Source organism: Pholcus phalangioides, unplaced genomic scaffold, assembly GCF_987345545.1.
Source record: "Pholcus phalangioides strain wild (caught in Gottingen) unplaced genomic scaffold, Ppha-v1.0 ptg000039l_1, whole genome shotgun sequence".
Classification (NCBI taxonomy): Eukaryota; Metazoa; Arthropoda; class Arachnida; order Araneae; family Pholcidae; genus Pholcus; species Pholcus phalangioides.
In genome coordinates, this window is record NW_028301625.1 from 20,590,482 (window position 1) to 20,604,913 (window position 14,432).

At 33.7% G+C, this 14,432-nt stretch overlaps 1 protein-coding gene across 1 annotated transcript in view; it reads right to left on the reverse strand.

Annotated features, from left to right (window-relative positions):
- Nucleotides 1-1,086: 1,086 nt before the first annotated feature.
- LOC149065673 (solute carrier family 25 member 32) overlaps nt 1,087-14,432 on the reverse strand; it is a 31,039-nt gene continuing 17,693 nt past the window's right edge. The window contains exon 7 of the mRNA XM_089254099.1: nt 1,087-1,355. Within this exon, the coding sequence (XP_089110225.1) occupies nt 1,226-1,355 (130 nt within the window). The 3' untranslated portion in view covers nt 1,087-1,225. The remainder of the gene's footprint in view (nt 1,356-14,432) is intronic.

Here is a 14,432-nt window from a genome sequence, read left to right on the forward strand (position 1 = left end):
GCCCCTCAGTTGTTCCCGCACATACAGGATGTATAAATTGCAAACATTTTTTGCACTTGTAAAATTCTGATTCATCTACAACAGGATCTTTGCACTTCATACACTCCATATTTACTATTGTTAGCACTTTCAGATTTCTACACTAAATGTCGCCACAATCTTTATTTGTTATTATCGCATATGATTATACTTTGTCACATATATTAATTTTATATAGCATGTTTTCCCAATAATTAACACTATTTAAGTACTTGGTTGATTCATTAGTTCAAAATTTCTCACCTTTCATACATTTTCTGGTAAATATAAATCCAGAATAAAATTAAATTCAGGGAACACTTTTTTAACATATATTGGCAGCATTGCGAATTTCATTTTTTACAGATAAATTTTACATCTCATTTCTTATTTAAAATAGTGCATATCATTTTTTTGATGTGTTTACAAATAACACATCACTGCACTTGCTGATGTACACCTCTTTGGCCACAGTGTGGGGAGCCTGGGTTAAATAGTAGCAGTGTTTCAACACTGTACACACATTCCAAAACTTTTGTTGATTAAATTTTGACTATTTGCCTAAAGCCAATGACAATTTTTCCATGCCTGTGGGTACTTTAAATAAATTTAATGATAAGATACTGTAATTATAATTCATAAATGCCAAATGAAATTTTACCATGCCACGAGCCTATTCAGTTTAATACATTCGTTCAGGGCTGGGATCCAGCACAATGTGTAATAAACTGCAACTTATCATAAAATTGAAAAAAAAGGATTATAAAGGCAAATACCTATATAGTTAAATTTGACTTGAAAATTACTTCATACGGCTTACTCTTAGATTGGATATTCATTTTTCACAGAGTAACTAACTGATTAAATACACAATAATTTAATATTGTGGCGCAAAAAAAACTAACATAATAAAGAGTTACTAACATAACAAATGAAGACCATGACAAGAAAATTTATTCATTGTCCTTTCCTGAAAATTGAGTGAATTAAACCTCATAATAGAAATTATAAACATTATCAGAAATTTTTAAAATCATAGAAAGTGAACACTAAAAAATAAATTCAATATAATAATGAGTTTAATGCTTTATTCACAGAATGGAAAAAAAATGAAAAAGCACAGACTAGAAATAGAACAATAATACAAAAAAAAATTTGTTACACTTTTGAAAACTGCCAATGTTTTTTTTACATTTCAAGAAAAAAATCAGGTTTTCCTCCTCTGCAATAATGCTGCTGACAATTTCTCATAAACAAGAAAAGTGATAGCAGTGGATGGAGTAACCTTCAGCATGTTTGGCACAATTCCCTTGTAGAAACCCTTAAGGCCTTCAAACCTAAAAAGGTATGTTGATAAATTTTCTAAAAATTTACTACAAAATCTCTCTCATACACACAACGTCCATGTTTATGTTGTATTTATAATTGGTACGAAAATAATTACTATTAATAAAACAAGATTATTTTTTACCATATACAATAGAACCTCCATCAACCAAGACATGTAACAGACCCAGGTCAACAGGTCACCTGTACTTTTCATTGGTTTAATGCGGCACATGACAGGTAAGGAAAGCAGTTCAACTAGTGATTTAAAGATATTTTTTGCATAATTCTTACAATTATCATTATGTATTAAAAATCCATTTTTATTTGTTTGTGAATAAAATTACCTGCGACCAGCACAGACTTTTTCCACATTTTCAGGATATTCTCTATTTTCTGAGGTAATTCAAAAAACATTACCCCGACTAATCAAAGTTCTATTGTATGAATTATTTTTCTTAAATTTGGTTTAGCTCTTTGCTCACTTAAGCAGCTCTGTTTTGAAAGAAACCAGTTGGCTTCATATACAACATACACAGCAGAAGTCTGTTATAATGATAGCTCACAACAGTGAAAACAATCGTTATTGTAACAGACTTCTTATTATGAGAAATCGGCATCTTCAAAATTAACTTTTTGACAATCACTTGAAAATCAATCATAACAGCAAAATTCTCATTATAAGCCATACTCGTTATACCAGACTTTTACCATATATATATATAAACATACCAAAAGCAAAATATCAACCACAACTTCAGTATGAAACATCATATGTACACAATCAGTGTCTGGCTGAACAAAGTTTCTCTTTCACATGTACGGTACAATGCAATATACAAAATAATGTACCACAATACGCATAATAGATAGTAGGAATAATTGACATTAAAAATAAATAAAATGAAGTCAATACATTTTCTTCTTTCATTCATTTCACTGTATACCATACAAATAACATGATGAAATATTTTCTTCAAAAGATTGAAAATAAGGATAAATTTACAATAAATTATTAGAATGTTTTATTTTTCAACAAAACAAACTTTATCATCACTCTGATATTATCATCTACACTTAAAGCACTTGATAATAATAAAAGACAATATAACATAAAATTTTATACATAGCCATACACATATTGAGATTTGAAGAATATGAAATAACTTTTTCCGATGCAATAGCATTCCAATAGTAAAAGTTTCATATTTTTAAAACTTTTGATTAAAAACTTGTTTTTTTTTTCTCCTTCTTGGAATCAGAAACTTGATACCTTCTTTGGATGCATGTTTATCTAATTTATTATGCATTGGAAATGCTCAAAATTTTAATAATCAGGCATATCAAATAAAACTGATATGCTTTAATTGATCTTTATTTTATGAACTATCATTTATTTTCAATTAAAACTGATTTTATCATTTTTCATTACCTACTTCATGTAACAATTATGTTACCACGTGATACAACATACAGCCAACAACAGGTAAGAACCCAGCAAGGGGTAGCTGTAAAAAAAAACATTCCTCTTCCCAAAAAAATTATACTCGTGCAATTTACAGAGCCAAAATATTTCAAGTACAATATTCTGCACATACCTGTCATGGCATTTCTTGAATATTGTAAGTCTCCAAATTGACAACTGATTCAAACATCATATTCCCCATATACCACCCTATTTGACACAACAGTCTACTTATCTCTTTGAAAACTTCTACATATCCCTTCTCATCTTCCCTCTCAAAAAAAATTTATCTGGAAAAAACTTATGCCCCCCCCCTCCCCCTATAATTCACTTGTATCTCTATGAATTTTCTTCCAGCATGACCCAGGTCTTTGATCACTTGCTTATATTTCTTCATTGAGACAGAGCGGTGGGTCATGTTCTGGGTAGGAGAAGAAGGTATCTATGAATCAAGTCCTTTCTGATTGATTTTATATTTTGTTAAAAAAATCTTAGCACTTTCAATATCTTCTGATCAAATTTAAAGCAAATATTAGATTCTCTCTCTCTCTCTCTCTTCTCTCAGATACTTATCTTCTCATTCCCTATTCATACTTTGGTTTTCCTGGTAGAATGATTTTATTTTCCTTCCCTGCTGGTCCACCATTCTCATCTGTCACCATTTAACTGCCACTTATTTTAACACCTGAACTATATCAGATTTGTGTTGGAGAAACTTAACAGTGTACTTATGTGTGCGTGTCCAGCATTTGGAGTGTTTTGTGTTCAGTAGGTGGTGCCATCTATCTAGCGCCGCAACTATAGTTCATTTCAGGTTAACTTTGCAGTGAACAGGAAGCTACCAGGGAACCGCATCACTCGTTGCTATGACAACGAAAGCCTCTTAACCTATGTATCGACGCACAGCCTCTGTAAGGTATGGCTGATTCTCGCCAATTTCGCAGAAAAAAATATTTTTTACATATAACGTAATGCTTGTAGAAAACATTGCAGTCAGTTAGTAACAATTAGCTAATGAAAAAAAAACCATTGTTGATACTTTCAGAAATTAAAGTGCGGTTTTTGAAAAAAAAAAATCTTTTTTTTTTTTTATTGAAAAGTATCTTAGTAACTTCTATTAACCCGGTTTTCACGTTTGAATTTGGGAATAGCCCCAAATAATAATAATAAAAATGATAAGGAAAAATTTTGAATTCTTTTACTCATTTTTCTTGCCGAAATTTCCGTTGCTCACCCACCCGAACGCATATACGTCGATGCCACTTGTTATCACTACAGTTTTAGTCATTTTTTACGGATTCCCATTCTATGGAATCCTCACTTGATGTTGTAGAACTATCGGATTCTCTATTACTTATTAATTGTTGCTCCAACATATGTTCCATCAGGCCATCTGCAATCCAAAATTCCTTCCTTTTCAATAACGTGCTTTATGCATTATTGCCAAAAAGAACGGAGAACGTTTTAGCGAGTTTCTATCTCTGGTGAAAAGAAAGATACGACTGTCACAAAAGGAAAAAATACACTGCAAGCCTAAACCATTGTGGGTCTCTCTCTCTCTCTCTTGCTTATTTATATTTATCTGGAGAGACACGGAAGGGGCATCTGGAGGAACAGCCTCTGCTGTGGGGGAGAAGATAGCGTGTTGGTGTGGGTGCAAAAGAGACATTACTTATGTCAACACCCTCCGCTATTGGAATTCAGAAACCACCCCTATCCTACGAACACGGCAAGAAATATATAATTTTAAAAAAGGAGGGGGGGGGGTGCCTGGAACCGTAACCTACACACATAAAGAGAGCCTCTCACAACGGTATCGGCACTGTCGTGAAAGAGGGAAACTTCCTGTAATCAATGAGTGAATATCTGAATTCGTTGGAGGCTATTTTCGGGAGAAAAAAAAACTGATTGAATATTCGTCTCGGTGTGTAGGCCTATAACTACATGCAAAACTGAATGAAAAATTGTATCTATTGGAAAATTCAACAAAATGACGATATAATATATATATAATTGTGCAACCAAAAAAAAAGCACAACCGTGATATTGCCGGGGAAAATTTCTTGGAAATCGCGCCAAAGTGTTCTTGAGCTCGCCATGGATTTTTGATAATGGTAACCAATATTTTTTCTAATTTTAAAATTTTAAACGAATAAACATTGGTTCAAAACGGTATTTTTTCAGTATCTTTTTCGAAATTATAAAAAAAATTGAAATATTCTATATAAATGATCATCAGAAACCTCTGATGTATGGGAACTATATTTTGCGGCAAAGGAATACACTCTCTACCTTTCTCTTCACTGCAAAGTTAACCTGAAACAAACTATAGATACTTTCTCAAATGGGCAAGTACACATTTTGGCACACCCATGTAATGTAGAAGCAGCAGTTATAAAGGGTGAATTTGCTGCCCCCCTCTAGTCCAAAGCCCAGGACACTAGGGCCGCCTGTCCCTCCCCCTCGCGGCATTGCATCTATCCTCCAAACTGGTAATGCGTGCATTTGAAGTTTAATGTATGCATATTTGTGTTGTAGGTCTGTGTGATCGCCGTGGCAACCAGAAGTTTTTCAAAGGATAGTCAATACAAAATTTGAAATCTTTAGAAAATCACATTTTTAGCCGATTACCATTGCGCAATCGCAAGTTCCAAACACGGATTTTCACCAAAAGCAAAATTTGAGGGGGGGGGGGGGGGTTATAAGGGGTTTCTTCCCCCTTCCCTAAACGGAGATCAAAAATTAAAAATATTTTTGTAGAGAATTAAAATATAGGGATAAAATAATTTCTTTTATACTATATATCTCTGAAGAATTAGATCCTTCTGCTCCAAAAGCAGATTCTGCTTACACATCCGTGATTTTAGCGATGTGAAACGGTGACTACCGCATAGCAGCAGATGACAAAACTGTGGATATTCAAGGTCGAGTTTTTACAGATTCAGTTTTTTTCCCCGATCTCGGGAAAGTTGGATTGGAACAGGCGTTCCAATCCTTTACGATTTTAAAAAAATGTGTGTTCACAATATTGTATAAACAAAACGAATTTACGCCGTAGAAACGCAGTCTTTGAATGCCGGCCAATAGCCGCGAAAGTACCATAATTTCCCGTATATAACCGGGAGGAGAAAATAAAAAATCAGGGTAATAAAAAATCCAAAATTTGAAACTTCTGTACAACACGGCCACTCATTCAGGGAAGCAACTAGATATCCGTCATGTTATTCTTCAACAATTCACGTGTATATCAATACGGTACAGTGTACAAAGTAGTAAAACCAGTTTTTCAAGGTCGAGCGATAATGATACACGGTAAAAAGAAGAAAAAAAGTTGGGGAGGTTTTCTCTCAACTTTTTTCTTAGAACTAGAAAAGAACGCGTCCCGGAGGATGCGTGAACATGGAGGAAGTGCTTTTATGCATCCTTTTCCGAAATTCCGGGTATTTGACACGTTATAGCGCGTCAATGGCATCTCTCACCACTTCAATACTGATATCTTTATACCCTAAGTGGAGTACTAAATTATTTTTTCTCAAGTGGTAAATATTTTTTTTTCCATTATTATATTCGATTGTTGAGTAAATTTTTAAATATATTTTTCTCGCGTCAAAATTCAGAGAGGAAGTGGATCATATAGGTTTTAATCGAACTTTTTCAGCTTCACTTATGAGCAAAACTGTTGCAAAAACATCCCATGATAAAAACGATATTACATAGTTCTAAAGAAACCCACAAATATTTTTTTCCACTGTCGTGACAAGTTCAATTTTTTCAAGGGGATATAGAAAACATGTTTGACTGTAAAAACAACTTTATAATGCATTTTTAGAAGCCAAGATATTTCAAGGGTGACTGAAATAAAGCAGATCAAGTTTGACAAGATATCTCAGGGTTGCCACTGAAAGAATTAACTTCTTCTTTGGGTTTGTAAAACTTACCCTCAAATTTCAGGCCGCACCTGGAACGAATTACACGAATTCCAAAGAAACCTAAGAGAAATTGTGTTTCAGCTAACAAAGATTTCAGCTAATGAGTAAGTTTTCTAAACAAATTATCTTTTTTAGTCAAGGTATTGCTGTATCATGTTGAACTACATGTCGAAATAGTTGAAATGCAGCAACTCTATCACTCAATTTCTGAATCATTCTGAATAAATGCTCCTTTTCTACACATCCTTTATGCCTAAAATCTTCATTATTATAAATAAATATTGAAATAATTTTTCAATTGTTAAACATTTGTTACAAAATAAATAGTTCCAAAATGAAAAATAAATTTATTTACCCACAGCACCATACTGACCAGAGGCCAAATGATACAATTCTAAAGTATTATGACTACTTTACCACACATCAACTCTGGTCATATATATCACCATACAGCAATTTCCAACCAGTGAAGTTGAGGTAGGAAATGAAGCCGTTATCTATCTGTGGTTGCCCCAGGTTCGGTAGGTAAAGAACTTGTTTCTGACATTCTATGCCCGGATTCAAACCCGTGGACCTTGACGGTAACCTTCATCCCCAGTGGAAGACAAGCATCTTACCACTGCGCCACTCTGGCACTAGGTATTATGGCTGGATGTACTTGTGCGTTCTACACACTCTCTTCTAATACTTCATATAACTAGTGCCATTCATGTATTCAAACAACCATGTCAGGTCAGTTACAATTCCAAAACATCTATTTTCAAAACCTTTGTCAACAAAAATTTTCATAAACTTGAGTACATAAGTCGTAACATGATACCAATAAAAAAAATTTCTTGGACTACCGCTGTGTGTTTTCTCAGTTCAAATTTATCTTCAACTTTCCCAAACACTAGTGGTTGACATCATCAGGAGATTTTATGCTCACCAATTATTTAAGAATAGAGTCAGACTGGTGATTGCTTCAGATCCTCCCGTTTAAAAAAGTCTTCCCCCACATAGATCTATCAGGCCAATAATATTTCACATTCATGCACTATAGAGGCAAAATAACCTACTAACTTGTTGCTTCCACCTCACCTCTCTGACTGTCACACCACAGTCATTTTTGCTGCCAAGGTTACTAGATGAGAACCTACAGTTCAATACAAATGCCTGGGAAAATACATCCATGTCCCAACTGGGATTTTGAACCCAGACCTGCACAGCCAAAGGCTGGTGTCTTATCATTCATATGTTAGGAAGCGTTAAAACCTCGACTCTCCTTTTGAATTTCTTTCTTCTACTTGTTTAACACTGTCTAAACTTGTTAAAGTAGCACTAATTGGAGCAGTGTTCAGGGCCAGATCTTGAATCCCGCACACTTCACAGCCGCACAAAGCACCAACTGAAAGGGGCCGATTTTTTAGAGCACCAACTGAAGGGGTGATTTTTTAGGGTGCCAACTGAAGAGGATGGCAATTTTTTGTGACCAAAATATTATTCGCTTACACTTGAAAAGTGTCCAGAACTGGCCCTCGCCAAGTTGAACAAATAGAAGGAAGAAATTTAAAGAAGAGTCAAGGTGTTCAGTAGTGCAGTTCAAAAGTAAGAGGGAGGACCTCTTAAACAGCTTCAACAATATGCTGTACCAAAAAAAACAGCAGTAAGGAAAAGAAAAGGGTAAGGTAAAAATTCTTTAAAAAATATATATCGCATATTTAACTTTAAAATTTCACCCCAGTTCCTTGAATCGAGCAAAACAACCAGCACAGCATAAGAAATAAAGAAAAATTTATGTTTCACCCATTTAAATATGATTATGTAATTAATAGTAGCAGATTTTCTTGCACGGCAATAATATTAATCTCGAAAGCATATACTTTTGTCATTTTGTCATACTAAAATCATTTTATGTTTGACTGAGATAGTACTTATTAAAAGAAACAGCTTGAAGCCGATTCCAAAGCTACTAAAATCCAACCATGATATATATATATGATATATATATACATGGGGCTTGAGAATATCAATAGGGTAATATATCAGCTATTACATAGAATTCACACATAGCACAAGTAAATAAAGATTGAGCTATATAGCAATCTTAATCTTATCAGTTATGTAATGCAGTTTCAACACAAATGTTTACCTTCTTTCACATACTGGCTTCGAGGGAAGAGAGGATCAGCTTGATTAACTAAACTATCAATTTCATTTTTTTAATCCACTGTTGTGATAACTGTTTTACCATAACGCTGACTATAAATAGCACGATAGTGTTCTAATAAACTTGAATTTTTGTTAACTTGAAGGTTTTTAATAGCTGGTTGATGCGAAGATATATTGTGGAAAGAGTAAATTCAACTGCCCCACCGGGGAATCAAACCCACATCCTTTCACTTTCCAGGTGAACGCCCTAGACCACTAGACTACAGAGGCAAGAAATATTTCAATCTTTCCTTGGAGCTTGTGAGCACTGAACGGGACCATACATGGACGGTCTGACCTAACTCAGGCCAAAGCTCACAATTGCTGACAATGCCACCACATGGCCACTTATCCGAGGTTGATGTCACTCTCCACTATCACATTGTCTCTTTCCTAAATATATCTTCTCATCAGCCAGCTGTTAAAAACCTTCATATGGATAGCAGAGAGTGACATCATCCTCAGATTTTTGCTAATTGCCTGATTTATGGGGGAAAACATAATTATAGTACCTTCACAAAACAGCTTACAATTGTGATGGCAGTTAGATTTTTCCCTTAAACAAAACTATAACAATATGAATTTTCCCTAACAAGGCTTCTATAATTTCTGTAAAACTTAAATGATTAAATTGTAAACTACTACTTTTTCATGATTTTATAAGCATCTTTGAGATACTCATTGGTAACATCACACTATAAAAACTAATAATTTTTTTTCTTTTTTTTTTTTTTTGTTAGAAACTTACATTCAAAAGAACAGTAGGACCCTTATTTGTGATGCACAACAACCATTTATTAATGAAAATATATTTAGTTGCAAATACTGAAAAATATTTTTCTTTAAAAAAAATTAACATATTTCCCTTTTATTTACTTTTATAATCTTGGAGATGCTTTAGAAGCAATGTTTTTGTGTTCTCACTTGGTAACAATTATTTACCCCCCCCCCCATCAAATAATGGATTTAAGTAAACTTTCATTCTAATTTTTTAATTAACCTACACCTGACACAGAACAAAAATGTGTTTTGCTTATAGTAAGCAAACCAATCAAGTTATGGCCACATGGAGTGTATATTCATAATTATTCTACCCGAATGTGCCTAACTTAAGCTATCAAAAAATAGACAATGTTTATTAATTTAAAACATGCAGTATAAATACTATACATATATAACTGAAATACAATTATCTACAGCGACTTAATTTATACAAATAAAAAAACATTTAAATTAATTTAAGGTTCTGATTCCATCTTGCATGAAAATATCACTGAGATAATAACAGATCTAATTTTAATTAACTTGTAAGCCATGCATCAGATTAATTACAAGATTTTTTCTTAAGAAAGGGATTAATTTATACGGAATTTTGATTTATCATTCAGAACAAATACATTTGGAAACAAATTTTGGGTGAAAAACTACAGAAAATTGTGTACCTATACTTAAAAATTAAAAATCATTTTTATTACAAATGTATTGTTAATTAATCCCCTGATAATACACGTTTGCTAAAAAAAAAAATAGAACAACCCAGAAACTCACAAACGCAGTTCACGGTAATACTCAAGTTGCAAAGCCCAAATTTATAGTATGGCTGTAATTTGCCCTTTTTCCTCTTCTAAGAAGTCCTTCAGCATATCTATGAAAAACTTCACATAAAGTAGATTGAATGCCTCTTATAAAATGTGAAAATACTTTTTCTTCTCTGTTTAAAAAAAATGGAACACCCTAAAACTTATTTTAAAAAATAGAAAATCTTCAAACTAAATGAAACAAACAAGGCTTTTGCGGCCATCATTAAAAATTCATTATTTTCAGGATAATGAATTGTTAATGATGGCTGTGGCTGAAAGTTTTCTTTTTTGAGGTTTTGTTTAGTTCTTTTTTTGTAGCAAACACATCTCTTACAATGTACGTTTGGAACAAAGCTTGTACTTACACACATTTCCCCTGCTTGACTTGCGTTTCTCCAATAGGATTGATTAGTTTCGCATAAGATGTTTGAAGAGCTGGCATTGTTACCATGGACTCTTGAGGTGTATTTTTCATCTTTTTTATTACTATATATATATAGATAGATATATATAATATTCTCATTCTTTCTTCTTTTCTATTGAAAGTTTTGCGTGTTCCTGTATTTCAATCATTCCCTAAAAATATGCAAGTAGTATTGGGTGTTGCCAAAGAGAATAGCATGATCCAAGACCATGATATTCTCTTTGAAAAACCCAAGTGTTATCTGGTGACCTGCATGTTTCCAAGAAATGCCAAAAAAGAATAACTTTCAACCACACCATCCTAATTTCCTGAAAGTAAGGAATTGTTTTGAAACTTTTTAAATAAAATTAGAATATCTGATTAAAAAATTGGATTATTACATGAATATTTTCATGCAAATGGAAATTGGAACATAAACGGAAAATGGAAACACAAATTCAACTTGTATAAATAAGTGTTGTATGTCTTTTCTGGTATGTACAGTAGTGTGGGTCACCATTGTATGGACATTTTTTTTTAAATTTCTATCTGGCACAGCAAGAAAAGGGTGCCAAAAATGTTGTCTAGCTCACATAATTTTTTTTAGAATGGGTTATCTTCTGTGCTATATTTTGAAAAAAAAAATTTCATGAGTTGTTTACAGAGTAAGGATTTAAAAAAAATTTTAAACGTGTGTCTATAAAACAAATACAAATTGCACCAGTAATTCATTTATTACAAAAAAAACTTTACAAAAATGACATTTATATTATTATTACTGTATTTCAAATAGCGTGAAAATCCTTCTTGCTATCGAATTTCAGCATTGCTTTTCGAGACTGTCTTCTCTCTCAGATTTCTTACACAATGTGACTAAAGTTTCTGTAACAGTCTTGACTGCCTTTTCAACAGCTTGTGTATGACATGGCAGGTGTAGTAAAGGCAGTTCTCCTTCTGCTTTTTGGAAACAGTTGAATGTCTTTATCAGGTATAGATTTCAATATTGGTGGATCAGATATCTTATCCTTCTGCCAGTCAATCAGATCAATTTAAGATGATGCATCTAATTTTACAATAGGAAATCGACACAGTCAGAGTCTATTTTTTGAATGCTATGGGCTTTCAAAACGCGGCGGGCTTTCAAATGAGTCAGTCAGCATTGCAATCAATAAATTTTCAGAGTGAGGGAAGTAACTGTTTCTTTGAGAGAGAAAGACTTATATACAGGATATATTTTGCCTTTCAGTTCTGCGGGCAAATACCTAGTTGCAGCAATGAGTTTGAACAGGTGCTGTGCTCCATTCTTACAGAAAGGGTGAATTTTGATAGCAAACCACACAGGTTGGAGTGTAAAACCTTGACGACATACATTACAAGAATTACTAAGGTTTCAGAAGGAGATTCCATTGAAAAGTACAAACATAAAATTCGATTAGCATGAGTTAGCCATCGGGCATGAGACATTTTGTCTGGCGATTTGTTTGCTATATATATAAATAATCTATATATATAAAATAACATCCTGACCGATTCATCATCGCCGAGCTGAAACTACTGAAGCTATGAACATCAAATTTGGCCAATAGTTTGTTTCATGCCATAAAGACTAACTAAGAAGGGGTTTTTTTTTGGAAATTTGACTCCTAAGGGGGGGTTCAAAAGTAACATAAGGAAATCATGCCGAGCCAAAACCGTTGAAGCTATAGTAATAAAATTTTGTGGTCAGAAGTTTTATTTCATAACGTAAAGACCAACTAAGAAGGGGTTTCTCGAAACTTGACTTCTAAGGGGGTTCAAAGGTAATATAGGGAAAACACGCCAAGCCAAAACTGCTGAATATATAGTCATGAAATTTGGTTCGAAGTTTTATTTCATGACCTAGACTAAGAAAGAAAGGGGTTTTTCAAAATTTGACACCTAAGGGGGTCACAAGGGGAGGAGGTTCAAACGTAACAAAAATCACACCAAGCTGAAACCGCTGAAATTTGAGCTGAAGTTTTGTTTCATGATGTGAACACCAAGAAGGGGTTTTTCGAAATTCAAACCCTAAAACGCATTAAGCCAAAACTGCTGAATCTATAGCCATGAAATTTGGTTAGAAGTTTTATTTCATTACGTAAAGACTAAGTAAGAAGGGGGATTATCAAAATTTCATCTCTCAGGGGATCATAGAGGGGGTTTCAAAGGTAACAGAGAAATCATGAGAGCAGAAACCATTGAAATTCACATTTCATTCTATGTAAAAACTAATTAAGAAGGAATTTTTCAAAATTCGGGGGTTCATAGGTAACAGAGAAATCACGCCAAGCTGAGACAGCTGAATCTATAGTCATGAAATTTATATATATATATAGTCAGAAATTTTACTTCATATTGTAAAGACCAACTCTAAGAAGGGTTTTTTCAACATTTGACACCTAACTGGGTCATAAGGGTGTTAACTGGGGTCAAAGATAACAAATATCATGCAGAGCCGAAACCCCTGAAGTTATCATGTAATTCGGTCAGAAGTTTAGTTTCATGCAGTAAAGACTAACTAAGAAAGGGTTTTTGGTAATTCGACCCCTAAGGATTCTATCTGTAAGGGTGTCATAAGGAGGAGGGTTCAAAGGTAACATAGAAACGCCCACGGATATATGCCATGGGGGCAATATGGTTTTTAGTGGTAGCAATCAGGATTTATGAAAATTCATATTTAATGGAAAAATAATTTCTCAGAACTAAAGAATTCATATTTCATAAGGAAAAATTTAAGAATCAATGAAAATTCATATATAATGAAAAAATAATTTCAGATAAATGAAAATCCATGTTTAATGATCTCAGAATAAAAAAAAATTCTCCAATAATATATGGCTCCCGCTGCCTCAAAGGTTGGAACCTATGCTTTAGATCAGGTTGATAGTTTTTTTGCTTCTCCCATTGTGCATAGGAAATTCATTTTCAAATAATAAAACTATGATAAAACCTCCCTCAACAAACTCTTTAGTGCACACATGATATTGGATGCATTTTTTTTACTTATGTCGACGGGCCGCAGTGCATTTTGCTCTCCATTAACAGACACTCTTCTTTAGTGAACAAAATTAGGTGTTTAGGACAAAACCCATGGGTGTCCGTTATCGAGAGGTTCAATTGTGTATGTCACAGAAAGGGGACAGGAGGGTAAGTAGGACGTACTTTTGGGGGTGGGGAGTACACAAGCTAATTTGATGATTGAGGGGGAGCAGAGACCTCTCCAAAGAAATTTTGAGTTTTTAACCTTGAAAAAGCATTTCAAATTCACAGAAACTAATTAAAACAGCATTTAAAGTTGTTGTTTTTTCAATAGTTTAACATTATACTTTTTTTTTCAATTTCCGATTGTCTTTGGCCCCCTCCCCGTCTGTGTGTGTCTCTTAAAAAGGGGGAGACAAAAGGATTTTACAAAATGTTTGGGTGGGCGTGGCAAAAAAGAGTTGGGAATCACTGCTCTAGACTAACATAAGGGGGTTCAACGGGAGGGGGGGTCATATGGAGAA